At 31.2% G+C, this 14,748-nt stretch overlaps 2 protein-coding genes across 2 annotated transcripts; one reads left to right on the top strand and one right to left on the bottom strand.

The window, feature by feature from the left end:
* The first annotated feature begins 5,951 nt into the window (after positions 1–5,951).
* LOC125860511 (pentatricopeptide repeat-containing protein At1g55890, mitochondrial-like) lies at positions 5,952–7,280 on the top strand. The gene has a single exon (XM_049540490.1). The coding sequence runs from the start codon at positions 5,987–5,989 to the stop codon at positions 7,124–7,126; it is 1,140 nt and encodes a 379-aa protein (XP_049396447.1). The 5' UTR covers positions 5,952–5,986; the 3' UTR covers positions 7,127–7,280.
* A 493-nt stretch (positions 7,281–7,773) lies between these two features.
* LOC125860515 (anthocyanidin reductase ((2S)-flavan-3-ol-forming)) lies at positions 7,774–11,852 on the bottom strand. The gene is made up of 6 exons (XM_049540495.1): positions 11,697–11,852; positions 11,206–11,372; positions 10,478–10,678; positions 10,255–10,414; positions 8,398–8,611; positions 7,774–8,106 (listed from the first exon to the last, which is right to left on the bottom strand). The coding sequence occupies exons 1-6, from the start codon at positions 11,824–11,826 to the stop codon at positions 7,962–7,964; spliced, it is 1,017 nt and encodes a 338-aa protein (XP_049396452.1). The 5' UTR covers positions 11,827–11,852; the 3' UTR covers positions 7,774–7,961.
* Positions 11,853–14,748: the final 2,896 nt, after the last annotated feature.

The following is a 14,748-nucleotide window of genomic DNA, read 5'->3' as shown; positions in this document are numbered from 1 at the left end:
GAATTAGTTGACTCCTGTCCATTACTCCTTGGATTTTCTTATTGTCATTCTTATTGCCATTTTGTGCATTGTGAATTATTCTACCCAAATAAGATTTTGAAATAAGTCCAATTAAAAAAATTAAATTAAGAAATATAAGAAAAAAATAGGAATTTGTTATTATCTTAATAATAAATTTTAAGTCAAATGTTGGACAAACTATTTCAGACAAAATGACTTTTTCTTCCAATTATGAAACAGAATCGGCACTCTAAAAATATAATAGAATATAAAATAAATTACGATTTCAATATATCAAATATAAATCTAAAAGAGTATATGGAAAAAAAAAAAAGTATCAATAGTGCATGCTAGCCACTCTTTGGATATGTAATTAAAAAATAATCAATATTATTTGGAGTTTCACTAGTGAAAATTAAACCTTCACGATCATAACTATTTTTCAATTATCGAAATTGAAAAGTGACAATTGATAAGTTTTTTTTCATGGAATAGGACATAAAAATACACATAAACTATGATAAGATTGTTAATTTCACAATTAAATTAGGCAAGAATTGTATTATTCCAAAACTTTTTTTTTATAATATATATTATTTATCTCCCTGTATTATACGAGAATCTTATCACCTCACGGAAGTGAACAAAAAGTCCATCTTTAAGGTCAACTTAAAATCGTGATAGTGCTTATGTCATGATTTAAGACTAGTTTTATTTCAACACACCTAATTTGTTTGCGTAAAGAATGCCATTAAATATTAATGGCCCCAAAGCCCTATAATTAAATTTTAAAATATTAGAAAAGCACAATTGTAGACCAGACATTTACCAAAAACATCAACTTATGCATAAACCCCTATTCTTGTCTCAACTCTCTTATACTTTAAAATTATTGGATAATGTTTATCCTTAATTAAAAATATCAATAAGCAATTTGATTAATCCCATAATCAATTTTTAAATCAATTCTTCTCATATTAGAAATATATTATTATTGTACTGTTTTTCAGTTGTGACAAATAAGATAAGAGCATGGTGTTTTCCAATGTACAATACATTAATTGGTTTATTGCATATGATAATAATGCTCCATATATATATATATTTTTTTTGTATTTAGGTATGCTATAAAAAATATATATTTGCAGTTTAAAATTTTACTCCTTTATTTTGTTTATGTTGGAATACTAGTGATGTATAGTCCAAAAAAAAAGGGAATACGATCTAGCACAATTAAAAAGTTATTATTTTTTAGTTAAATTTTTTCAAGAAAAATATATTTAGTAGCTATTTCTACATATATTTTAATTGAACCAGTGAGAAAAGAAATACTAATAATAATATTTTCACGTGTAAAAATTAGGAAGCTTTCTGGTATTTCAGTAAAAATATGTTTCTCACCATGTGTTTTCCTATTGAGTTGGTGACTTGGTTCTATGAAAAATGGGCGGAAATTATATTTTATAACACAAATTTTCATTGATTCGTGATGGAAAAAATCTTTATTTCTAGTAGTGTGGTGACACTGAGTCTGTGCTGAGCGATCAACTATTTTTTTTTTTCAAAACACAAGTTCCAAATATGAACAAGTGGGTTTGAGCCATTTTTTTCAAGTGAAAAATCTTTTTCATTCACAAAATTACGTTTTTTTAAAACAAAATCAAATATATGTCTTAAAATATATATTTTAAATTTATTTACTTTAAATATTATTTTTTAAAAATATATATTTTATGTCCAAACGGCTACCTAGTGTCTTACAATACTTTTGGTGGTTAAAGATTGTTGTTTTGAGCATAGTCCTAAAATTAATATATTTGGATGCTACTTATTTGGATTATTGCTTTAGTCAAACAATAAGATGATTTTTTTCTTGGTGAAAAGATTTATATATATATATATATATTGTTTGGATTAATGCACTCAGGGGCAGAGCTACTGTAGGGGAAGGGGGTTCGGCCGAACTCACTGACTTTTCCGTAAAATATTTGTATTAAAATATGAAGTACAATGTGTGTATATATATATTTCCTGCGAACCCATAAACACCCTGAAGCGTTTGGCCCAGTGATCGATGTGCACCCAGCGAGATCGTTTAACCCCGCGGAATGTGGGTTCGAATCTCGGTAGGCACAAATTTTTTTTGGATTATTTCTAAACGCATGTTTATATAAAAAATAATTTAAAAAATAGAATATTGGTAAGGAAATAGTATGTGTTGTAATTATTTTTTTAAAAAAATAAAAATCGGTAAGAATTAATTAAAAATGTAGCTGGGTTTATATAAAAAAATTAAAATACAAAAAATTGTTAAATGAAAAAAAAATGGAAAATAGTATTTGTATCGTACTATGAAACTACTATTGATTTCTACTCACATTCAAAATGTTAACTCAATTTTTTTCTCCAAAAGTTAGGGTTCTAACTTTTATTGTTGATCTAATTGCTGCTATCCAACATCTGACCTCCGGTGTGTGCTGTTGTCTCTCCCTTTTCATTTTTTCCCTTATTTGTTTCCTTATTCGTTTTTAGTGAATTAAATACTTGTATTTGTTCGTTAATTTGATGATTGTTACTTTAGGTTAAGATCGTTGTTTCTTTTTAAAAATTTAAAACTCACAGACATGAAATCCTGGCTTTGCCTCTTAATGCACTAATTAGTCAAATAATAAGGTGATCAAATCCCTTAATAAGAAACAGGTCAACGTTATTACCTCCAAGAAGTACATGCCAAATAATTAACTTCCAAAATGGAAGTTAGAACTGCTCTTTCTAATAGTTTTTATTCAATATTTCTAGATGACCACAAAAGAAAATAAAAATAACAAAGAATATGGGATAATTAGTAAGGAAAAAAAAAATCCTACAATACCATGTCATATTTTTGTAACCAAGGCCTGCCCATAAAGACTTTATATGAAGGCCTAATTTTTTATTCGATGTCTGATATTTATATTAAAAGTTGAATAAATTTAAATTTGCGTATTGAATTTGGAGACGTTTGATTAATGGTTAACGGTGCATGAATAGATATGACAATTAAGTGGAGCTTTTGTAGTTATGTTTCCCCTTCCTGGAATTTTTTTTTCCATGCGTTTCATATGATTTGGTTGAATTCTTTTTTAAAAATATTTGAAGTTGAAGTTACAAAAGGATATTCGAAAGTTGAGCAATTATGTTTGAACATAAATTTAAGTTACTTCCTTTGTCTCAGTTTGGATGACACAATTCGAAGTATCAAAATCAAATTATTTAATTTTTCACAGAAGTTAAAATATAAAATCTTTAAATTTCTTAAAATAAAATTTGTGCTAGTATGAGAAAATTCATTGTCAATGCATGACGTTATTGAGTTCTCAAGTGAACCAACTTCTTTTTTATTTTTGGCCAAAATTTCAACTCTTAATTTATTCAGTACTACTCACATAAGTGGAATAGATATGGAAATTAAGTTGACTTGTTGCAGTTATGTTCCCTTCTTTAACAAACTTTTCCGTTGTAGTTTTTTTTTAGTTTTCCGTTCCATCTTTTAGGTTAGATATTTCAATATTGAAGTTCGATTATTTTGAACTTGTGTCATATATAGGGATGTCAATGGAATGGGGCGGATACGATGTTGGGCGGGTTTAGGGCTACGTGGGGCGAGGCGGATTGAAGTGGGGTTTTCTCAAACTAATGCACGGGGCGGGGCGGGTTGCGGTATATGTAATTTTATGTGGGTTCAAACTTAATTTTAATGTTTTACATGTTATAAGAGTGATAGGGCATTATTTATTAAGATAATTTCTTCAAAGCTACTAAAATATTCAACATAGTAAATAAAAATAGTCCAATAAAAAATAATACAATTTCTTATATGTTTCCCAATTGACCTCTAAAAAATAAAATTTTAAGTCACTTTCCTATTAAATTAATACAACTTAATGAAAAAATGAATTTATTTTTATGAATTTTATTTTTAGTAACTAAATTAACTAGAAAAATAAATATTAAAAAAATTATGCGGGGCGATTTCATGCAACTGGGTCTATGCGGAGCGGGGTGGGGCGGGTTGAAAATGAAAAAAATGTTATGCGGGACAAGGCAGATTAAAATTTCTGCGGGTTGAGCTCAATCCGCCCCACGCCATCGCCATCCCTACCCACATAGGGTTATGTTCAAGGAAAGCGCTCCCTACCAAAAAGTTGTCTTATACCATGTAAAAGAATTATGTTAAAGAATGTCTAGTTACTAGTATCGTTACTGGGGGTCTTTATAAAATTATATATTTTTAAAGTTTGTAATCACAAAGATTTACTTATAAAATGAACATAGAGATATGTGATTTATCAATGCAGTGCCTTAAGATAAATCGATATGTTATTATGAACTATGATTTGTGATCTTTTGGTAGAACTCTACAAGAATTGGAGAAAATTTTGTAGTTTTCATAACTTGTGGGGTTTTCACTTTTCATATTAATGAGAAAAAAATCGCTTAAAAAATTCAAATTGCATGTTCAAATAATATTTTCAATATGCTATTACATTTTATTTACACACTTAAACCATCATTTGTCCCAATTGCGAATATAAAGCACTTCACCTCGCTTTTATAGTATTCTTCTTATAATCAGATATAGTGAAACCTGAAAGAAACGTTAAAAATTGAAGAAAAAAAAAGAACAAGAAGTGCAATTCTCTTCTCCTCACAACATCAATTCACCTCAAAATATCATTGACTTCGTCAAACTCTCAACTACATGAACACTAATATTCATATTAGATAGTTTCAATTTAAAGTTTGAAATTTTTTAATAAGCATTTACTAGGTAGTTAGGTTAAACACACAAAATATATATCTCCTTTAATTATACATACTTATCTATTTCAATTGGAGCCTGAGCCAAGGGTCTTTTTGAAATAACATTTCTATCTCCACGAAGTAGGGGTACGATCTACGTACACTCTATCCTCTCTAAATCCCACTTATGAGCAATATACTAGGTATGTTGTATTTAAATTGGAATGATGCTAATGTGAACGAGTTAAACAAGTGACATATTTTAAGTGATTAACTTATATATATGACAACAACAACAACAACATACCCAGTGAAATCCCACAAAGTGGGGTCTAGGGAGGGTAAAGTGTACGCAGACCTTACCACTACCTCGTGAAGGTAGAGAGGTTGTTTCCGGTGGACCCTCGGCTCAAGTACATCCAAACCAAGCAAGAGAGGAGGAAACATTATATATGACACATTTGAAAATATCCTCAGATTAACAACAACATACAAGTGTAATCCTACCACTGGGGTTTGAAGAGAGCATAGTGTACATAGTCTTACCTTTATCACGTAAAGATAGGGGACTCTTAGCTTAGAAAAACTTATCAAACAATTTGCAAAAAGGAATACAAATATAAGGGCAATCACAACAAGAGTCCGACCCCAAAACAAATACCTTTTTGAACGTCACATATCAAAAAAGACACTCCCTAAAAATACATATCAAAAAGTGGATCCCTTTTGGTCTATAACGTCCAAAAAGTATTAATTTTGAGGTCGGATTCATCACAACAACACATTAACACGAAATGGAAAGTTACACAACAAATCGGGCAAAGAAGTCACAAAAATGAAATAATACAATGATCGACACACAAAAACACCAATTAAAGCCGAAATCGAAGACCAAGTGAAAGTAAAAAAAATGTATTTTAGATTTACCAACATGGGTTGTGGTGCACTGGTGGGAGTGTTTCACCCTTAATCAGCAGTCTCGGGTTCGAGCCATAGGTATGGAGAAAATCGCGATCCGAATTTAGTCGGAGCTCCAATGTGACACCGGGTGGGGAACCAAAAAAGAAAGTATTTTAGATCACAAGTTTTAATTATTTCATTTGTCTTTTTATTTTTTTAATTCATCATTTTACACTTTAGACATCTATTTGCATTAAAACCCTCCATAAACCCTACTCACTACACTCTACCCTTTTCTCACTAAATGGCCTCTTTTAGCAGAGTGATCCGCCGGACTTTCTCGACGGCTGAAGCCTCAGTATCTCCGATCAGATCAATCTCCGACGACTTATACCAAGAGAGGAACCTCAAGAGACTCGTTGAGAAATTCAAACAGTATTCAGATGTCACAAGATTTCGTACAAAAACCGGCATTTACGAATCTACAGTTCATCGATTAGCCTCTGCAAAACGGTACAAATGGATCGAAGAAATCCTCGAACACCAAAAACAATACCGACCCGACATCTCCAAAGAGAGTTTCGCGGCAAGGCTGGTGAGTTTGTATGGAAAATCTGGGTTATTTGAGAATGCCCAGAAAGTGTTTGATGAAATGCCTGAGAGAAATTGTAAGCAGAGTGTGAAATCTGTTAATGCCCTTTTAGGGGCTTGTGTGAATTCGCAGAAATATGATAAACTTGAAGGTTTGTTTGAGGAATTGCTGGAGAAGTTGAAGGTGAAGCCGGATGTTGTCACGTATAATATAATGATTAAGGGGTTGTGTGACAAAGGGGAGTTGGATAAAGCAGCTGCCTTTGTTGATGAGATTGAGAAGAATGGGTTAAAGCCTGATTTGGTTACGTTTAATACGATTCTTGGGGTGTTTTACTCGAATGGTAAGTTTGATGATGGCGAAAAGATGTGGAAGCTAATGGTTAGCAAGAATGTTGTTCCGGATATTAGAAGTTACAATGCTAAGCTTGTTGGACTGATGAATGAGAACAAGGTTTCAGAGGCTGCCAAGCTTGTTGGCGAATTGGGAAGTTTTGAGTTAAAGCCTGATGTGTTTACTTATGGTGCGTTGATTAGAGGATTTTGTAAAATGAGTAATTTGGAGGAGGCTAAAAAGTGGTATGAAGAACTTGTGAAGAGCGGTTCTGCTCCAAACAAGGTGATATTTGCTAGTGTCATTTCATCTGCGTGCGAAAAGGGTGATTTTGATTGGGCTCTTGAGTTGTGCAAAGAGGTTTTTAAAAGAAAGTGTAATGTTGATGCAAAGTTGTTGCAAAGAGTGGTCGATGGGTTGGTGAGCTCGTCTAGGATTCGAGAAGCTAAGGAGGTTGTGCATTTGGGCAAGTCAAATGACTACCATCTTTATAAGCTCAATCTACCTTCAGATGATTAATGACTACCAGCCGATTTGCTTAGCATTTTAGATGCTGAATTTGGTACGTTAACCTTGTGTACGAACTTAATTTGATGCTAGTTTCAACTTTCATGACTGTTAGCAATAAGATGTATTCTTGTTTTGGATGTTAAATGAATTTATACTTTGCTCAGCCTTTTGTGCGTGAGTTTTCGGTCGACTTAATGACTTCACTTGATGTTGGTTTAATGGTCTTGTGGTATAAGGTTCCCAACTAAAACATACCCTCTCTAGTACTTTTTAGGCTTTTGTATAGAAATCTTAGTTCTATTTCAACAAGTTGAGTGAAAGATAACTCCAATCGCAAAACCAAATTTCAGATTTAATAGCATTATCATTTGTTTTAATAACATACTAGAAAAGGAGAAAAATAATCTGTAATAGAGAAGAAGAGATCAATAAGTAGCAGAAAGGAGCAACAACACGACCGGAAAAGATATATCTACAGTCCCTAGGAAGTAGGAAAGAGAAGTGTCTCCAGTCTCCCTATGAATTCCCTCATTTGCACATGACTTCTAAGTATGGCCTTTAAGGAATATGAACAAGGAAGACAGAGAGCATAAAGGCTGGCACTCAACGTCAGAACTTTTTTAATATGAAGGAAAACAGAATTCAGTTCTAAGCATGGGTATGCATATGTGTTCGAGTACAAAGCTTCGACAATAAAGCTATTTCTTGATGATAGAACACCAAAATAGAGTTATTTTATTTATTAAATGTTGCTTCTTCTGTATTACATTAAATCTTGTTTATTCAAAACAGATATTGACAGAAAAGTGCTGCTCTTTGCCACAAAGATTCATCAGTAAACTGTTTAGATCTTCAATAACCCCTTATCTTTAAAACAAGCAACACACTGATCATAGATCTCTTCAATCCCATACTTAAAACTGAATCCCTCTTTGATGAGTTTTTGTGACGAGATGATCAACTTGGCTTTAGATGGGAATTCTCCGAAACTGCAATTCATCAATCAGATACAAAGATATATATATATGTCAGTAACCAAAGGGAACAGTTGGATAGTTGAGGTGTTTATTCAATATTTCTAGTTTCACACCCAACTATCAGTTGTTTAGGTAGGAAAAAGGAACAGTTCGATAGTTGAGGTGTGTTTAAATACATATATGGTGATAGTTCAGGTAGGAAAATGGAACAACTGATGGTTAGGATGTGAAACTCGAGAAAAGACGATACTTCAGGTGTGAGTTTGACCATTTACTCTATTTGATATCTGTGACATTACTTACTCAGTAGGAACATATAGAGTTGGATATCTTTTCTTCAAGAAACTTGCAAGCTCTATCACACTGGTGTTGACTGCAGAGCAAATGTACCTCCCAGAAGCTGATTCTTTCTCAGCAACAAAAATATGGGCTCGACAAACATCCTCTACATGTGTAATAGAAATTGAACCTGATAACATCTGCATCCCCTTCAAGTTACTTATAAGATATTCATCCCCTGTCAAAATATTTGCAAAGATAAGATTAAATTCTTTCAATTTCTCCCTCAGTACCAATTTATGCGATTTTTTTTTTGATTGGGCGTTGTGTTTAAGAAAGAAAGAAGACTTTTGAAACTTGTAGTATTAAACAAGCCTTAATAGCACCTCAGGCTGTGTCTGTTTGAGAGCCATGCGGTCTTAGGTTCAGTCAGCCTTGACAAAATACTAGTTGATTTCTTTTCCCATCTGTCAACCTAGGACAAGGTCACTTGATACTGGTGATAGTTGGAGTTAGCGCTTAACAAGTATCATGTGGTATTAGTCGAGGTCTGCATAAACTGACCTGAACTCTACGGTTATAACAAAAAGAACAAGTCTTAAACATGTGTTTGACTATAAGTCATTTTCTATAGGTAAAATGAGAATTTTAAAATTGAATAGTTTCTAAATATAAAAGGTACAGTAATATTTATTTTTACACAAATGAAAAAAGGGGAGCGTCACATAAATTGGGACAGACCGAATACAATATTCATGTGCAAGTTTTTAATGATATTTTTAGTCAGACCTATGATTAAGGACATGGCAAGATCAACACTGCTTGGAGTTTCTGGAGTAAAGTAAGGACCAGCCATGAGAGATGGAATTATAGTGATAAGTTTAATGTTGTTTTCCTCAGCAAATTTCCAAGCTTCTTTTTCAGCTAATGTTTTTGAGACAGGGTACCCCTGCATAGTATTAAAAAACATTTTTTAGAATTGTAAACCATATTGTTAAAAGAAGAAGAAATAATTAAGTAAATAAAGATATGTTCTTTTAACAACTTTAACCTTTTAGTTATGGTAACACAATTGAATATGGTACAAAGTGTCTATTTATTATCACGACTCAGACAGTGTCAATCTATTCTCTTTTTTCAAAAAATAAAGCGATATTTTGTTCCACTCCTTTCATTTATACTTTAAATGTGTCCACTCGTCCAGCCTTCTTCACGATTTTTTTTTCTTTTTTTGACAAAGGTAACAAGTTTGTATATGAATCTTCAGCACTAAGGCTAGGATCTCAAAAATTTACATCATAGAGCTACGTACAACTGAGTAGGCTCAGCAATCCAAAAAAAGAAAACCTATCTCTAGGTCCTATCTCATCTTACAAGAATCCTAATATGTCTACAATTGTCATAGGATCATCTATATATTCCGAACTACACCAATAGCAAAAAGTGATAATACAGTTCATTTTAATCCTATGCAAAGGACTACTGATACTTTCATAACATCTAGAATTTCTCTCCTTCCAAACGGTCCACCATATCACTGCGAGACAATTTTCTATCTGTTTTTGTTTGTGCTACCATTCCCTTCATAGTTCTAGCTTACTGGAGCCTGACCTGCCCTTTTAGGCATAGTCCACCTTATGCTTTTGAAACTAGTAAACGGGTTCCATAATTGGCTAACCACTTTACAGTGTAAAAACACATGGTTAATTTTGCAAAGTTAACCACTTCTAGAAGGGTGTCTGCTACTATCTTGAGCTTAAATTTTGTTCATTCATTATCAAAAAGACTTTTTTATATTATCGACCAATACTAAATCTATGTNTTGGGACAGACCGAATACAATATTCATGTGCAAGTTTTTAATGATATTTTTAGTCAGACCTATGATTAAGGACATGGCAAGATCAACACTGCTTGGAGTTTCTGGAGTAAAGTAAGGACCAGCCATGAGAGATGGAATTATAGTGATAAGTTTAATATTGTTTTCCTCAGCAAATTTCCAAGCTTCCTTTTCAGCTAATGTTTTTGAGACAGGGTACCCCTGCATTTTAGAATTGTAAACCATATTCTTAAAAAAATATGAATAGATATAATGAGAAATTACCCAAGTAGGTGGTTTTGTTGAAGTCAAGAACTCAACATCTGTCCACTTAGACTCATCCATGACTATGCCTGTGCCACTAAGTTGGCTGATTGTCACAGCTGCAGCTGATGAAGTCAATACAACACTTTTAACTGTTTTTGATTTGACACATGCTTTTAGGACATTCACAACTCCTTGTATTGCTGGATTTATCATATCATTCTGCAAATAAAGAGAATATAATCGAGGCGGATTCAGGATTTAAAGTCAATAAATTTAAAGTGAGAATTATGATATATGTGTGCACCCAAATGATAGCGATTGATTTTCCTTGTCATCAAAAGAAAAAAAAGATTTCATTATGTGTACATTCTATCTGATCTAATTTATGTAACATAGTTTGAGTTAAGATAATAAAGGCGGACATAGAAGTTCAGATAAGAGTTTGGTTGAGCCAACAAGTTTTGTTCAAATAGTATACTTTTCGTTGGATATTCACTGAATATGTCGAACATATTATTAAATTTAGAACTCAATTATTAGCAAATGAAATCCTGACTCTGCCTGCCTCTGTTCGAAGGATCTTAAGAAAGAAATGGAAAATTTTGAAACTTAAGGTCTTAAAGATGCAATATCGATTTTGTGTGGTTATAAAATTTGTGACTTTACACATGCCGTAACAATTGTATAATTATTAAAGCTGATTATTAAAAGTAAAATGAGAAGTGTAAAGTTAATTATATATATACCTCTGCATCTTGAGAAGCAAAATTAATTGGTGTTGCAACATGGAAGACAATGTCACATCCATTTATAGGGATATCAAAACTTGTTTCATCTGTTAAGTCAGCTTGAAATATTCTCAATTTTCCCAACTCATGTAATGCTAATAGGTGAGAAATCTTCTTATGATTCCCTAATAAAAAAAATCAAAAAGCAAACATTAGAATTCTCCGATTTAATAGAGTCATCCTATGAGGTACCCACTATTCGGAGTACCCTCCCAAAAGAACAAAATGTGTCTGTCAGGTTCGGTTCTTCTTAGTTGGGTTGGGTCGGATATACCTTGCCTCAAGTAATGCTACAAACACTTCTTTGTCAAAAAAAATTTAAAAAGATAAAAGATAGATAAGAACCAATATGAAAATATAATGTCATGAATACCCCTTGTCATTAATAGTAATTTTTTATTTTTTTTTTATATCAAATATCAATATCGCTTACGAAAAATTCTGTATACCAGGATCCCGGACAGTTGTATTAACAGTGTAGCCTTTCTCAAGCAAAAGCTTAACAAGCAAAGACGCCATAAATCCAGTGCCACCAATTACACAAGCTGATTTCAATCCAATTTTTGGAGTTCCTTCCATGGAATAATCTTTTAAGAATCTAAAAAATTATAAGACAAATGAAACCTTTTAGAGAAAAATAATGTGAATATTCAAAACATTAATATAGTTTAGTGTCAAATGAAAGTATGTTTGTGTCTTTATATTTGGATTTATATCACTAAGACCATTAGGTTATACATGAAGTAGATAGGCACATGGAGTTACCAAATTGTCAAACTTCCAAGTTCAAAAGCAAAGTCTATAGAACCAAAAAAAGGGAAGTTATAAATTTGACCGCTCTATCAAAAATATTTATAGTTGCTATCAATATATAGTTAAATTATTTCATTTTTCAACTTAAATGATAGTGATATTTTAGGTAGAAAACGAAACAACCGATAGTTAAAGTGTGTTGATTTACAAATGTATGAAACAAGAAATAAACCTAAGAAATGGAATTAACTTTCGAGATCTAAGTAAAAGATTAATATTAGAGTAAAAGATTGCAAAGCACAAGAGTAAAAGATTGCAAAGCACACTTAATAAGAAAACAAAGGGACAATATGCCCAAACTTGACCTAAGCTCAATATATAGGCCTAAAAAAGACACAACTCAGCCAAGATTTTAACTCATATAGACAAAGAAATTAATCATGGTAAGTCATAAAACATAACTAAAGTATATTATGATACAGAGGAAAATGATTAGAAAGTATAAAAAATCCTAAAATTCATAAGAGTGGTTTCCATAAATAAACTACATTAAACAACAACCAAAACAAAATCAAATTAGAAAAGTGGGATGGACAAATCTAGAAAAGGGAGACCAAGAGAAATCGAAGCTACCAACTAATTCTTATTTTTTGAGATACCAGTTTCATCATACATATTTCTAGTGAGTTGGTTCAATGAAAAATTCATCATATTCTATAACATAAATTTTCCATATTTCATTGAATCACGATCAGAAAAAACCTTTATTAAGTGCTATTTATTTTATTTTATTTCTTTTTTGCAGCTCCAATTGCTAATATTTTAAGTGGGTCTTGTGGAACAATTAATTAGTCACATGCAAAGGGTTTTTTCTTTTTTTGAAAATTTTATTCATTTCTTTAGAAAGCCTTTACGATTTCATCGTTCCTCTCACTATCATTATTAGAGATTGTCGATCGCCTACTTGTAATTAAATGATCAAATAAATATTATTCTCTTAATAATACACATGTTTATTAATTTTAAGTCATTGGTATATTTTGAAAAGAAAATAATGAAGAGAGAGAGCCAAATCTATACCCACCATATAATAATAATTTAATTATTATTTGTTTTGAATATATGTAACATATAAAAACTAAAATGTGGAAAGGAAACTTTGCTATTACTCACACAAATACTATTTTGAAGTTTAGAGCAACTAATAAAGTTGTTCCCTTGGATACATACAAGTTTTATCTCTCTAATTTATACATAATTAATCATATTGTTATAACATAAAATATATAAATCAGAATAATCTCTTATCAGTTGGAGATAACAAGCTTATATCACACATCTCATATGTCGTGTAATTAGATGGTCTTATCCCTCCTTATATTAAATAGACAATCAGATTATCAATCATCATTTTATCTACCTTTTTAGTTGGCTTTAAGTATAGATTAACGTTGAATACAATACTCATGTTCCCTCCATTCATACCTCCACAACCACTCATCGATACATTTAACTTATATCTTTGGCTAAATAATTACCTATTTAATAAAAGAAGGAATAAGACCATCCAATTACACAAGATGCGTGATATAAGACTTGCTATTTCTAAATTGGTAGGAGATTATACTAATGTGCATATCTCATGTTATAACATTATGACTAACTATATACATATTAAAAAGATAAAACTTTGTTAGTTGTATTATACTTGTTTTGTGGGAGTAATACCAAANAATAAATACGTATATGAAGTGTATTTATATTTTAGGCCGCAAATTGAAATTTCGCTTTAGGCCCCCAATTACGTTGAGCCGCCCCTGTATAAGAGTTGCTATTTCTAAATTGGTAGGAGATTATACTAATGTATATATCTCATGTTATAACAATATGACTAACTATATACATATTAAAGAGATAAAACTTTGTTAGTTGTCTTATACTTATTTTGTGGGAGTAATACCAAAATCTTCCTCCTCACATTTTAGTTTTATTTAGTTTTTATATATATCAAAAGAAATAATAATAAAATTATTATTATTATATGGTGTGTATAGATTTTGGTTGTCTCTTTTTTCATTATTCTTCTTTTCTAGGTATACTAATGGTTTAAAATTAGTAAACATGCGTATTGTTAAGAAAATGATATTTATTTGATCATTTAATTAAAAGTAGATAATCGATAATATCTAATGAAAGAGGAAATCGTAAACTGAGATGCAAAAAAATAAAATAAAATAGATAGCACATACATTAGCTATCAAAAATAAAAGTTTTTTCTAATCGTGACTTAAAGAAAATTTTATGTTATACCTTGTCAAACCTATATTAAATTTAAGAACTCTTATGGAATACTTTTTAATCACATTTTTCTATGTATCATTGTGTCTTATGACTTACATGATTAAATTTATTTTTCGTTTCATACATTTAAAATTCATGTTTTATATGTTCTAAACATTCAACTAGAATTAATTCATTCTTCTATTCCATTTCTTAAAAAACGTAGTGTATATTACTATTTTGGTTAGCTTTTTAAAGCAAACTATTTGCATTGATACTTATTCTAACATATTATAAATTGCAACTTTTTGCATATATATATATATATATATATATATATAACACGAGATACACATAGACAGATTTGAGAAAATTGTGAAAAAGATGAGAATATAATATATACCGTCTTAAGCAGCCCAAAATCTCCAACCTTTGTGTCCAAATGTTCATCATTGCCCACATGCAGGC

This window comes from Solanum stenotomum, chromosome 3 (assembly GCF_019186545.1).
Source record: "Solanum stenotomum isolate F172 chromosome 3, ASM1918654v1, whole genome shotgun sequence".
NCBI lineage: Eukaryota > Viridiplantae > Streptophyta > Magnoliopsida > Solanales > Solanaceae > Solanum > Solanum stenotomum.
The sequence above is the reverse complement of the archived record's forward strand: the minus strand, read 5'-3'. Positions and strand labels throughout refer to the sequence as shown.